The sequence below is a fragment of the Coccomyxa subellipsoidea genome (genome assembly GCF_000258705.1).
Source record: "Coccomyxa subellipsoidea C-169, whole genome shotgun sequence".
Classification (NCBI taxonomy): domain Eukaryota; kingdom Viridiplantae; phylum Chlorophyta; class Trebouxiophyceae; family Coccomyxaceae; genus Coccomyxa; species Coccomyxa subellipsoidea.
The window spans coordinates 902,170-915,442 of record NW_005178029.1 but is presented as its reverse complement, the minus strand read 5'-3'; the positions used below and the strand labels follow the sequence as shown (position 1 = coordinate 915,442).

The 13,273-nt window shown below is 51.2% G+C and overlaps 4 protein-coding genes and 1 non-coding gene across 5 annotated transcripts; all 5 read right to left on the bottom strand.

Annotated features, from left to right (window-relative positions):
• Nucleotides 1–315: 315 nt before the first annotated feature.
• On the bottom strand, nucleotides 316–964 carry COCSUDRAFT_83531 (hypothetical protein; the record flags this gene model as incomplete). Its single annotated transcript, XM_005645459.1, has 3 exons — nucleotides 316–414; nucleotides 529–636; nucleotides 803–964. The coding sequence occupies 3 exons, from the start codon at nucleotides 962–964 to the stop codon at nucleotides 316–318; spliced, it is 369 nt and encodes a 122-aa protein (XP_005645516.1).
• A 1,532-nt stretch (nucleotides 965–2,496) lies between these two features.
• Nucleotides 2,497–3,796, bottom strand: COCSUDRAFT_54236 (hypothetical protein). The gene is made up of 2 exons (XM_005645292.1): nucleotides 3,454–3,796; nucleotides 2,497–3,338 (listed from the first exon to the last, which is right to left on the bottom strand). The coding sequence occupies exons 1-2, from the start codon at nucleotides 3,613–3,615 to the stop codon at nucleotides 3,228–3,230; spliced, it is 273 nt and encodes a 90-aa protein (XP_005645349.1). The 5' UTR covers nucleotides 3,616–3,796; the 3' UTR covers nucleotides 2,497–3,227.
• Nucleotides 3,797–7,588: 3,792 nt separating this feature from the next.
• COCSUDRAFT_9841 (hypothetical protein) lies at nucleotides 7,589–7,991 on the bottom strand (the record flags this gene model as incomplete). The annotated part of the gene is made up of 2 exons (XM_005645291.1): nucleotides 7,589–7,651; nucleotides 7,869–7,991. Coding segments are annotated over 2 exons (186 nt in total), but the record flags the coding sequence as incomplete, so codon positions are not given.
• Nucleotides 7,992–9,726: 1,735 nt separating this feature from the next.
• COCSUDRAFT_t51 lies at nucleotides 9,727–9,807 on the bottom strand. The gene has a single exon. It is a non-coding gene; the product is annotated as a tRNA-Ser (tRNA).
• Nucleotides 9,808–10,418: 611 nt separating this feature from the next.
• COCSUDRAFT_57359 (hypothetical protein) lies at nucleotides 10,419–12,859 on the bottom strand (the record flags this gene model as incomplete). Its single annotated transcript, XM_005645290.1, has 6 exons — nucleotides 10,419–10,643; nucleotides 10,944–11,174; nucleotides 11,396–11,521; nucleotides 11,775–11,945; nucleotides 12,112–12,330; nucleotides 12,617–12,859. 6 exons carry the CDS (start codon nucleotides 12,857–12,859, stop codon nucleotides 10,419–10,421), a joined length of 1,215 nt encoding a protein of 404 aa, XP_005645347.1.
• Nucleotides 12,860–13,273: the final 414 nt, after the last annotated feature.

Below are 13,273 nucleotides of genomic sequence, written 5' to 3'. Positions count from 1 at the left end.
CACGGCATGTACTCGCTGCCCAGAAACTGCAGGTTGCGCTGGCTGAAGCGCTCCCACACCAGCTGAGCCCACCGAAACTCTATCACCTGGGCCATGTCACCATCTGATCACATGATGTCATCCTCATGCTGCCTGCATGCTTCCTTGCCTTGCTGGCTCGCCTGGTGGTTCTTGGTGGAGGCTGTGGAATTAACCTGGCAGCTGCTTTTCATGCAAGAGCCAACAGTTGATAGACAGTAAGTGTTTGCTTGCGACTTGATTTGACAAATGCGAGAGTAATGGGGCCTGCTGTTGATGAGTGCCCGTGAGGAGGTCTCAGAGCACCTGTCCAAGCCCAGTGTACTCTGTGGGCTTCACAAGCTCCCCACAGCCCTCCAGAACCTCATGGTAGACATACAGGCTGCTGTTGACGCCCTGCAGGCACCATGTCTCCATGTGCAAGTGCATAGAACTCATCCCTTGCGTTCACAATTAAGAAATCGTGGAACTGTCTTGACAAATGCATGAGCACCGCAGCACAGGCCGCACCTGCAGGATGCTCCCCACATCCCAGTGGTTCATATGCTTTGAAGCATCTATGCGCACGCCGGCAACTCCAAGCGAAGCCAGTCGATTCAGGTACTCTGTGATGTGCGCCTGCAGGACCACAACACCTGCCGCTCAAGCTGCGCATCTCCTGCCACTCTTTTTATGGCAGTGTCATGCACCACAGCTTGGCACGATGTGTTGAGGCTAGCATGGCTGAGTGTGTGAGTAGCTGAGAAACAAGGGAGCAATTCAGCACCAGAGGGGCTGAATGCACCTGGACAGAGGGCTTTGAGGTGTCCAGGTCAGCCAGGGCTCCCAGATCGCACTGCTGCACGCAGTCGTAGCAGCTGAAGAAATCCTGGTCCTGTATCTGGCAGTTGCCATGCTGCTCAACTCCAGCACCAGCCCTCCTGTGGAAATCCGCTGCTCCAAACATGTCCCCGTAGCCCTGCCTGCCATGTAATTGCTTTCTTGTCAGCTCCCCTCTACCACAATTTTGAAAAGGAAAGCTTTAAGTTGTGTTTCTTAATTGTAAAGCTTGCGCATGTCACAAGCAAGCATTCTCAATTCAAGGGTATTGATTAGGGGTGGACCTGTACTGCCAAGGAGTGGAGGCTCGGCCTCGCTTGGGCGGGTCTCCCAGCTGCCCTCCAGCCATGTGATTGATGACTACGTCCACATAGACGTCCACACCATGCGCGCGGCAGCTGCGCACCATCTGCACAAATTCCTCTTCTCCCCCGGAGCGACTGACCAACTTGTATGACACCGGCTGATACCTTGTCCACCTGCAAGGATAGAACACTTAACAGGCTCATTTCAAGGCTTCAGGAGACTCTTTTGTCAGATTGCAGAGCTTTGATCAATATTTAGCAGGAAGATTTGCTTGTATGACGGCCCACGGCAACCTGAACAGGCAGAAGCTTACAGCATGCGTCATGAGCAGGGTAGCTTCTCTGCTCACCATGGTTCTTGCCTCGTGTCCTTGTCAGGATAGTCATCCACAACAATGTCCTCGTGTGGCGGTGATACCTGCACTCCGGTGTAGCCAGCACGCCTCAAAAACTCGCCTGGGCCAACAAATGAAGGTTAGCATGCAGTGTAATCATCATGGCTATTCATGACATGGAAAATGCAGGATGATTCTGCAGGATGCGCAGTTGCAGCAGCCGTTGCAAGTCATGCATATGCACTTACATTCCTTGGCGACGTCGCTCCAGGACCACTCAAATAGATGGACTTGAACGCTGTTCAGAGGGTCTGGGACTGGCCGGTTGTTTGTGAAGAAGCATGCTGGTCTACTGGTGTCATCCCAGCAGCATCCCTTTGCTTCACAGCTGCTCCTTCCGGGTGGTCTGAATAGACCTGCAGGGAGCCCAATGTTGTCTTTGAATGTCATAAACACCCAGGAAATTATCAGTGGAGATCGGCATGAAGTCCCAACAAGAACCTAGTACAACGCTTTATATGCTGCTTAGAGTGCATGGGCGTTGATTTCGGCATACCACAGTCGACTTTATCTGAAGAAAATGAACAAAGTGGCTGATCGTTCAGCTGATCGCCAGGCCTGAGGCATCGAATGGCCAGGTCACCTCATCAAACTTCTAGATAGATCAGAACGCTCGATTGCAGAAATGTGTCATATTTACGTACTCTTAAATTCTTGAAAACAAATATAGTCCACGGTGAAAAGATAGGGCAGGCACAGTGAGGCAAACAACTCCACCTGCGTGATCCAGTTGGAATGCTAGCGTCTGCAGAGACAGTCAATATTATGAAGAGCAGAAGATGCAGGCATGACATGGTTTATGTTCACGCCTGCATATTTATAGGTGCTCTCCCAGCATTACTGTCTTGATCAATTCACAAGAAAGAAGTTGTCTGTCGTCATTTCGTTTGTATCCTGCCTGCATGGCAGGACATATCCCTGGGAGTTGTACTGGATGTTAAAGGTCAACCCATGGGATCAGCAGATAAGATTGTATTAATTTAGTTTCAGAGATTCTCGCAATGCCGCAGTTGTAGCAGTGCAGCACTGCCAAGACCATGCACAAGCAAACACCGTGATTGCCACTCAACCATTCATGCAAATTGCCGGTATTCTCATGCGATCACGCAGGTGTAATAAGCAGGGCCTCCTAGGAAGCAATGCGCTCAAGTCTAACTAGCCGCATGCTTCAGGCTTTGCCATCTGCAATCCACAGGAAGATTGGCGCTGACATGTCAGAACTGCGCGCTGCAAAGAATATGTAGAAATCTAGCTGGGAAGCTCTTGATGCTGTCTCGTCTGGCGCTGCAGTAGCACATCAACAGGACATCAACAGGCGCCGGTCTTGTTTGAGTGCAAGGATGCAATTGGTGCAGCCTAAATTGCGCCCGCAGATCCAGAATCTTATTCTGACACAAGGTTCAAAGCCCACACGTGATCAAGCTGCCTTGCTCGTGCAGATCAGGACAACCTCGCCAGTTGTTTACGTCCAGTGCTGGATAAATCACCACCTATATGCCTGCATGCTTGCTCAGCTTACACCTGCACCAAGAGTCTCCCGCCCATTCTGTTGCTGTGACAGGTCTGCTGGTTCCAGAAGCATCGTGAAATTCGAGGTCTAGCTCCCCGGACGCCCAGGCTTGCACAGGATGCCGAACTGCTCAGGCCAACCTCAACTTCTCAGCTAGGGCTGCATACTGCCACAAACTCCTCATCGCGGATGTAGGACTCTGATAGGTTCCCTTGCCGCCCGAGCTGCTGCTTCTGCTGCCTTCCGAGCTGCGAATGCCTGATCAGTTTCCACCTCCACAAGGTGCTTCACCTGTGTTGCCATATGTGTATCACTGAAGCATTCAATTGAGACATGGCAATGAAATTTTGAGAAAGAGCTACAGGTGGCAGGCCTGGCCGTTGCAAATTATTCGCCAGCAAAGTACCTTTGAGATCGCGCCCCTGGTGCATCCATCATTGTTCTGGATCACTGTTTGCTCTCTATATCGCAAGCCCAGTGACTCCAGGGTCTTGCGTTGCGTCTCACGAGTCCCAGCAAAACTGCGCCTGAGAGTGATATACAGTTTTCGAACCGGCTCGGCACTCATCTCTGCATATTACTGTGTCATCAGAGCTGCCTTACAAACTAAAGCCGGAATGAGCAGCCCGATGATCCCGAAATGATATGCTGTAATCAAACTCAGATTCGATCTAGAGCAAAATGGTGTTCCCAGTACTTGCAGGCAGATCGGACACAATGTATGCCGTGCAATTCCGCAATTAACAACCTGAAGAACTGAAGTATTTCCTGGAAAAGCACGCAAAGTTGCCATTGCAGCGAGGTATTTCCCCTAGCCCCACCTTGTTGGAAACGCTGCGCGTATCCAGTGGATCATGTCCAATGAATGGAGAAAATCGGATCATAATTCTAAGCAATTCAATTGTTGAAGCTTGAAGGCACACAAATAAGCAATTTTGAGTTTGAGCCACTCCCAACATTATGCAGTGTGTAGCCTCTTCCGGATGCACCATCCTGAGCACTTCCGAAAGCTATAAGCTCAGATCAGCTCCGCTTGCAAGCCTGCGACATGGTCATTATGCATTCAAATCGGCGTCTGTATGCACGAGAAGGGGAAAAGCTGGTGTCCTTCGAGTTGCTGCAGTTGGTGGTGGTGAGAGCAAGCTTCCACCTAACTGAACCTTGGATAATAGTCTCTCTTTGTGAAGCAGTGCCTCATGCGCCATCGCCCATTGATGTATCTCCCGCTTTTGCAGGGCCTGATGACAAAAAGACCCTGTCTCGCGAAGAGGAGCCTGATCAGTGAGTCACCCCCTCCAAGGTCTCCTGCAGTACTATGAGCAAGGATCAGCACTTGAGCGCATGGAATGTTTGCAGGTATTGGCAGACAGCAACTGAGAGGAAGGGGGAGAACCCCCTGAAGGTATGGTCAGTGGGTTCCAATCGAGGTGTTGAGTCTCTTGTGATTAAGTAGTTCTCAATTGAAGGACTGCCTCCAGCTGATACATGCAGATGCACAGATAGTCTGGCCAAGCAAGGACTTGCAGAACACTCACATGTGTTGCATGCATGCAGGATCCTCTGGCCATCATTGGCATTGTGTCAATACTGCTGCCGTTTATTATCCTGGGCATAGCCATTGGAACCGGAATTGTTGATGTGAACGCTGGCAGAGGTTGAAAACGCCTTCTTGAAGAGCAGCACCTGTGATGCTGCAATCCTTCACCAGGCACTTTTGCTGCAGCTGTTGCTCAATGCCCTTGGACAAGTGAAGGTTGTTTTCCCGGTACTGTGCCTGCCAATAATCAGAGTGCATGCAACGCACTGATGCAATCGGCGTTGAACAGTGAGCTTGTATGATGCTTCAAAAAGGCCGTGAGAGAGCGTGTTGCAGAGGTTTCTGGAAACTTGACAGATTATGGTTACTATTGCGATTCGCTGAGGGGATTGAGATCACGCATCATAGCTAGTGAGTGCAGCCATGGTGTCTCGGCATATTGTTACATCCCTCTGCAAGGGAGACGCAGGGTCTTGACAGAAAACAAGCTTGGCAAATGAAAGCCATCAGGTCATGATTTGTCCGCATCAGATTTAAGACACAAGTGCAAGAAGTTCCACACCAGCGCAAGACTGTCTGCAATTTCAATCATGCATGTACGTTGCAAATCACAGAACACGCCAATATAACAAATAGCATATGCTTGATCTTCTCAAACCTCACATCGCTATACAGACATACTACAATACACGGCCTGATCAGCCGATTGGATTGAACAACATTCAGAATCAATTGCCCCCACCCGATCATATAGTGCTTGCAACGGTCCCTCCTGAAAATATCCGACACATAGCCTGAAACTCACCAAAGTCAAATCCTCAATTGCATTTGTTCCCTCCACAATGGTCTGATGAATCATCCTACAATCATACTACAGTGTTCCAACACTGAAGTAGCGCATTCATGTTTTCAGCTCTATTCCCTAGAAGGACAGCACACCCAATGAAATCAAGACACTAGCAGAATCAAACCTCATCTACCGCAAGCTGAGCCCCTCAGGGTTTTCCTCATCCCAAAATCCATACATCTCAACAAGCCTTTTCTGGCTTTCTCCTTGAAATTGGCCAGTTGCCACCAACAGGATTGCGCAGACATCAATCCCATGGAACAGGGTGGCAAGGCTTGATGACATGAACTGCTCATGTGCGATCAGTGACCAGCCAAACAGACATACAATCAGCGATTTCTCACAACAAAGCACTGCAGGACAAGAGAAGGATCAGCATCATGCTTGTGCAAAGCAGAGGATGGCTAAGAGCAACTCTGATTCCTGCAGAACAGCACAGAACCAGCCTGCCAAATACATGGACTGATAGTATCCCATCCCTATTGCTAGAGCCCCCTCAATCCATCCCTGCACAAGCCTACCTCTTGGGAGAGGCCTGGTGAAACGGGCCTGGCTCACCTAGAATTCTAAGGCCTTCGAAGGCCTCTAGCACTATAACACTACCCTCATAACTTGTCATTGTGTGTCTCCATTGTGACAACATGATAAGATTTCAACCCATGCTCTTGAGCTGCCTTGAGTTCCCTGGCGTTCATAAACTAGCAATGCATAGCAACAACGCGCAGGACGCAGCACACTGGAAAACTGCAGAAGATGCCTCTGCGTCATGTGCAAAGGGACTCCTCCTGACAAAAGCTGATGGCCATATGCCAGCAGTTGCTGCAATCCGATCACCAAGCCGGTGGGGAATAGGACATTCAAATTAATTGCCAATGAAAGCAAGCACAAATTGCTTGGCGCCTTTCCTGCTCCTCAAGTTGGCAGCTTCACTTAAGATCAGTGAGGACATAGGATACCACTAATTGCTGGGCTGCATTGGCTTGACTGCTGCGCTCTTCCTGGAGGCATCCGTTGCTGGGCGCTGGCCAGTTGAGTGACTACCAGCAGCTCAGGTTCTGAAACACAGGCAGCCTGCGCATGGCGGTGTCTGACAGGGGTGCTGCCGGGGTGTCAGTGCTTGCCAATGGGGCATACCATGATGCCTGGAAGCACAATCAAACAATTAGCCCCAAGGCCATGTCATTAAGACAACTGCTGCATCAGTCATGCCATGCATCTGGCCATTCCCATACGCAAGCTGAATGAAAAATGAAGCCATCGCAGGTTTGTCAGACGCACCTTGTCCTCTGAACCATTGAATGCAGCATACTGGGGTGCCATGGTATTATTCAAATTTCCCATGAATATGCCAGGCACCTCAGCGCAAGGCACAGGCGCCATGAAGTTGGGCTGCAGAAGCTGCAACCAGAATGCCAATTGTGCAGCATCCACCTTGAGACCACCTGTTGACACAAAGACGAATATTAATGGCAGGCCCAGTCACCCACTGCGCTTTTTGCACCATGCGACTTTATGCATTTTGAGAGGCTGCTCATCTGTATCATTGACTAAAATTGTGGGGATGCATGCAGTAGCGTTGCACAAACCGCACCATCCATGTGAGTGCCGTGGCCGGTCAGGGCCCTCATATCAACATGGCCATTCATACCCAGGGCATGGTCAGGCGGCAAGTCAGCTGCAGGGAAAATGTTCTGGCAGCTCGCAGTGCTCCAAGCAGCAGTGTCATCCCAACCACTGCAAGCAAAAAGAAATTGTCATTTCATGTGCCGCATTCTCGCCAGCATCCACAGGAAGGGATTTCACATGCATGCCTTAGTATGCTTATATGCTTCATGCCACAGATAATACCAGCAGCAAATGCTGCGGGTTTACATTGTGATATGGAGCTGCAGTCACCAATTGAGCGCTCCTGACAACCAGCAACAAATGATCAATGGAGCATGCCAGCGAGGCTCACCTGGCAGCTGCCTTCACGGGGTACATGACAGAACCCAGGGTGCCGATGTGGGGTCCCTGCTCAGCGGCCGACGCATGCATGAAGTTGGCGGGTGCGCTGTTCGCCTTGTCCATCATGCCAGGCAGCATGTGGGCGCCTGGTGTGAGGCCGGTGACGCCGGAGGGTGGCAGCGATGCAGCCGAGGTCTGTGAGGCTTCGCTGTGGATGAAGCGGCAGCGGGAGCCGTAGGGGCAGGCGCCAGTCGTTGCAAATTGGCGGCAGGGCTGCACGGCAACACAGCGAGCTATGAGGCATGCATAGCAGCAGTCGCCAACTGTGCATGCCTGGCGATTCACAATGTAGTGGATTTCACGTTGCCATTAATGCAAGAATCGAGTTGAAAACGGGTTACTAAGGACCAGACAAGTGTATGTCATCCCACACATGTTCTTGCCATGATCAAAAGGGTTGAAGGTCACATAAGGGATCAAGGTGGCCCACCTCGGTCTTGTACTTGGGATGGCGCTGCACAGGCTTCAGCTCCTTCTCCCCGTGCGCAAACTGGCACTTGGATCCGTAGCGGCATGAGCCTGACTCCTTCCAGCTGCGGCACAGCTCCGTCTGCAAAGCCATGTCACCAGCCTTTTCATGCACGAAGGCTCAACTCAATTTGTCCGCTGGTTGGTGAGTGTTACAGCTGAAAGACGATTATCTGGGTGCTTTTGCACCCTGGCTTCCCCACAGTTCTTATGTCTGACAGTCAAAGCTGATGGATGCATGCCTGCTCTTTCCATGCACAAATGCTGGACCCTGAACTGGAGCCTTCAGGCAGCAACTAAACCTGACAAGCCCCGTCTTTCATTGCTGTTGGCTTTCAAGAATCATGAGGAGGCAGGCCTGTACCTTGTAGAGGGAATTCGGCATGTTCCTGGACGACGGAGACCCGGTCGAGCTGGAGCCAGCTGAAGACTCGAGCTCGGTTGACGTCCCCCTCGTGAGCTGGCCGAATCCGGCTCCTCCTGACAGGAGAGACAATATGGAGGGCTGCATCTGGACATTGAAGACGCCCAAGGAAGGCGATGAGGCCGGACTCAGGCTTGAAAACATGCTTGTCTGTGCAGATGCCGAGGCGGCTGCTGTGGTGCTGCTGGAACCACCCTTGTGAAGGGTTCCGTACATTGGCTTAGCCAGGGAGCTTCCCTGCAGCACTGGATCGCTTGCCACCTTGCGCAGGCTGCTTGAAAGGGAGGGGGGACGTGCAGATTGCGGATCTGTCATCCTGCCGACGGGTTGGGTCGGACAGTGCAAGACGTGCTCGTCTGCAGGCGTGCTCAGCTGTCCCATGAGGTCAGGGCTGCCTCTTGTGGTGCCTCTGAGGATTGCCAGAGCTGCGCTGGTGCGAAGGTCATTCATTCTGTGTTGAGACATTTGGCGAAGGTGAAGAAGCCGTCGGGCTGAATGAGGTAATGCCTCCAGGGTGGATGATGATGATGGTCTGACATGCACATGACAGAGCACATGAGCACTGCTGGACCAATCTGTCTCCTTCTGTCACAACTTCTCAAGATGAATCCAGCAGTATTTATATCGCCCCCCGCCAGCCGGTGTAGATATTATTCGAGAAACACAAGAGGCTTCTCGAATAATATCTACACCGGCTGGCGGGGGGCGATATAAATACTGAGCACCGTGCCCACGGTAAATTATGTCTTGCTTGAATCTGGCGAGTCCAACAAGGGGTAAGATTATGGCAGCCTTCAACGTTAACTGCATGTCTAATAATAATATTAATATCTTCACTGTGTGAAGTACTATAACTCTGCTGTGGACCACTTGCAGCACCGTATAGACAGGCATAAAAATAGACGCAACCGTGGGGCGCAAACGCCTTACCTGCAAGTCATTTAGATTCCTTCTGCACGTGCATGCGCATGCACGGGCCGCGCCTTCTCATCTACGCACATGACTATGAAGTGATCAGGCGCCTGATGCTAGATCTAGCATCTAGATGCATGTGCATGCTTTAAACAAATTTGTGTACATGCTGCATATGATGCTGGGTGCATGTGCAGCCAAGTTCTTCCTTAGGAAAGGTCTGAGTCATGATCATATCACACCATCTGATGGACACCTTTTACAGAATATGTCATGCCGCAGACATGGTCAGTCCAGACAGTCTCAGACGGCAAGGCTTACAATTGTCTGAAGGAATTTCTCTGAGCACCAATGTCATTTATTTGTGCGGTCTTCGTGGCTTGCAGCTGCATGGCTGTCTTGGTGCCACCACGACACGCCAGTGGCTGGAGAGAGAGAACATATTTCTGTCAGCTGACAAGGCTACCTAGTGTAATGCTGACAGCGCAAGGGGTGAGATTCAAACTCACACCCCTTGCAGGACTCACTCAGCATGCAAATGCCTTCACCACTTGGCCACCGTTGCAGACAGGGTTCCCTTGAACAGATGCACCAGGATCACAAGCAGCAGTCCATGATTTTAAAGGACTCCTGGCAGGCTAGAACACAGCATTGCTGCAATGCACAGAGTGCCTGTCATATACCTTGGCACAATAATTATGTTCTGGCAGCCTGTTTTTCACTGACGCCACATTCAAACTCTACACGACGTGCCACTTATTCCGCTTGAATTTTCATCAGGAACCTACATTCACTAGCCAATCATCATGTCAATAGCATTGCGCATTGCATGCTCTCCAGCCTCAAACACTAGACTTAATACGTCAGGGATATATTTGCACGTCGTAGTGACAGTTTTTGGAATCCAGCAGAATCCGACAATGCACTCTTTGCCCCATTCTAGGCTTCCAATGATTCAGCTATACAACTGAGACATCCGTTCAGCCACGCGCACTGAAAGAACAAGTTGCGCTCGATGATGGCTCTGCTCCACAGAACTGACTGTGCAATGCCAAATTTACCCTTATGATGCATTTTATACACAGATTCCTGATCTACACATCAAAGAAACTGGTCAGTCAGACCAGACAAGGAGCAGAGGTAAACGGTCTTTGTATGATACAACAGCAGGATCCTTTAGAGCAGGAAATCGTCTTCTTCAAAGTCTGCGAGAGGCCCGCTGTCAAGACGTTTTCCATCCTTCTTGCCATTCCTGTCCTTGCTGAGGCTTTCATGCAGCGCTTTGTGCCTGTAGCCCTCTGGCGCCTTAAAGAAGGAGTCCTGCGCACACTCCCCCTCTGTCGGTAGCGCATGGAAGTTGCGGAAGCTGACGAGCGCATAGACTGTCCACAGCAGGGGCACCTGATCCCACACCATGCACGTCAGATTTCTGAAGAGCCCTTATTGTGGTGATGAGAAACCACATGCCTCACATGAATGCTGTGCTTGTCATTGTGACGCTGAAAAGGGTGCGGAGTCCTGAGGAGTCATTGTAGAAACTGGGGAAATTGGCAGGACGACAGACAGAATCTTACTACAGCCGATGATATCAGTCCGATTGAGCATTTAACCTGGGCTTCTTGCCCTGCAACAAAATGACTGCCGAGGCTTTCACAGTCATCTTGGAAGGTTCATGGATTGCATTGCCTTGCGAGAGGAGACTATGGTCCGCGCCTGCATCTTGACGGGGAAGAGGTACATGTTGCCGTACTTCTGCAGAAACTTGCCGGCGCGCGCGAGGTGCTTGTTGGCGGTGCCCACGATGTCCAGGATTGGCAGCAGCTGGCGCAGGCTCATGGGGAAGTTCTCCGCCATCCAGCAACGGCCGGTGATCGTACGCACGCCCTTGGCCGCCTTGCTGGCATCAGGAGCCTCGCCCTCCTCACCAGGATCCTGCATTGCATGACACACACTGAAGAGGTTCCACTGTACAAATGTGTAAAGAGATATGCTATAAGGTTCATTGGCTGCTGCACAGTTGATGTGCTCAGATTGCGTGAAAGGTCTCCAATTGGCTCAAGCCAGGAAAGCAGCTCGGAATCTGGTCTTTTGCAGGAATCAACACTTGGGATTGCTGCGACTGATGGGGAATAATGGATACAGTGTGAAGGTACCTCATGAGCGCCTGGCCCTCCGCGCAGAGACACAGGGTCGATGTAGGTCTCCCTCACAGAGTCCTCTTCAATTTGCATGGCCAGGTAGTCGTCAAAGGAGGCACCCTCCCGCAAGCTTATGGGCGCCTGCGAATTCAATGGCAGCTGACATGACAGTCTCTCCTGCTAATGCATCTCAGCACACCGATCTTGCTCAGCTGGATCAAAGCAGGCTGCCATGGGTGCAACACAGCGAACGACTTCTCACTAGGTGCTAAAGCAGGAGGACACAGTCCGGGATGCTCCCAGCACCACTGTCAGCTGTCTGCCACTGTTGCATTTCGTGCTTGACAGCTCCTCTTATGACAGATAAAGATGGAGGGGTGCATGGAATGTTTACCTTGGTGATGGTGACAGCCTTCATCTTGCCTGCCGCCTCATACACATACGTCTTCCACCCCTCAATCTTCTCCGTTTGGTCCCCTCCGAACCAGGTCTTGAGAGGCTTGAACGCAAAGTCTGACGCCTTCATCTTGGTCCTCCCAATCTTGTCTGTCATGGCAAGGCTCACCTGCATGGCTGGCATGCTCAATGACATGACACGACAAATCAAGCGCCATGCATGCCCATGCCAGCTAGACATACGTGCCCACGCAAGGAACACAAAGCATGCACCTTGGCAAATAACCAACAGCTGACATGGCAATGATTGGATTGAACCACAAGCAACTGCACACCTCATCGTCCACATCAACCTTGAACTTCTTCTTCTCCTTGGTCAGGTCCACCACAGATCGCTTCTTGTGGTCCACCAGCAGCAGAGAGGCTGGGGTCTGGCCGCCATCAAACAGCAGGGAGAAGTGGCCGCGCTTCCATGTGGGGATCAGGGTGCCTGCCTTGTCATCCACCCCCTGGAGGGATCCATCCACGCGCATGGATGTTCCCTTCTTCCACACCTGGGCCAGTGCTAGTCAGCTAAGCAGACACTTCCATTTGGCCTCCCATAGCATGGTATCTAGCGTGTTGGGGGACAGGCAGCAGCAACTCACTCAATTGTCTTGTGCTAATTGGTGGATGTGAAGTTCAATTACCTCATATGTGTCGTGTGGGGCATATCTCCTGAGGATCAAGCCCAACAGGGGGCTTCCCAGCTCCCATTTCAGCTGCAGGCAATCCACTTGTTAGTATCACACAACCAGACAATCTGCAAGAATAGAGTTGAGCTTGCTTTTGTGCTTGTACCTTGAATGTGAAGTCATCCAGATCCCGCATTGTCTGCAGCAGTGCAGCTCTCTTCGCCTTCTGCTCTGCCTTGAAGGCAGCGACGTCAGCTGCGATGAGCAATTTCACCATGGCCCGGTCTCGCAACGAGATGGCTTCATCCACGGGCTCCCATCGCCGGCTGTTCTTCAGCGTGAATGGAAACCCAAACTCCAACAAGGCCTGTACGAGCTCATGTTGATGCCGCAACACTGCCACATGCATTACCTGCAAGGAATGATTTTTAGCCCCTGTAATCAGAGCTCTGCCCCCTCAGAAATCTGAAGAACAGTGAGTGGGAATTGTACATGTCAGCCCAAACGATTTTTGTGGAGATAGATCAGGCGGTGTAGTTGTGAGAGCTCACTGTGTTGCCCTGGGAATCCAGGTCCCCTAGCTCCTCTGGAGATCGATCATTCAAGAGGCTCAGCAGCACCGCTGTCTGACCATAATATGCCGCTCTGCATCACATTCGACACCAAGCAATCAGATAGATGCAGGTGCACATAATAGCGTCCTTAGCTGCACCCCATTACTGCATTCCTTGCAGCAGCATGCCCACGGCGACAGGCAGGACCCACCTGTGTGCTGGATACAAGCAACGTGTCCTGTTGGGCAGTGAGCTCTGGCTGCTTGTGC

Bases quoted from the DNA above. Each gene is read 5' to 3' on its own strand.
- COCSUDRAFT_54236 (XM_005645292.1), bottom strand. From the start codon at position 3,615: ATGAGTGCCGAGCCGGTTCGAAAACTGTATATCACTCTCAGGCGCAGT. The intron at 3,339-3,453 runs GTACTTTGCTGG...ATGGCAACACAG, and splicing joins CCAGGGGCGCGATCTCAAAG to GTGAAGCACCTTGTGGAGGT.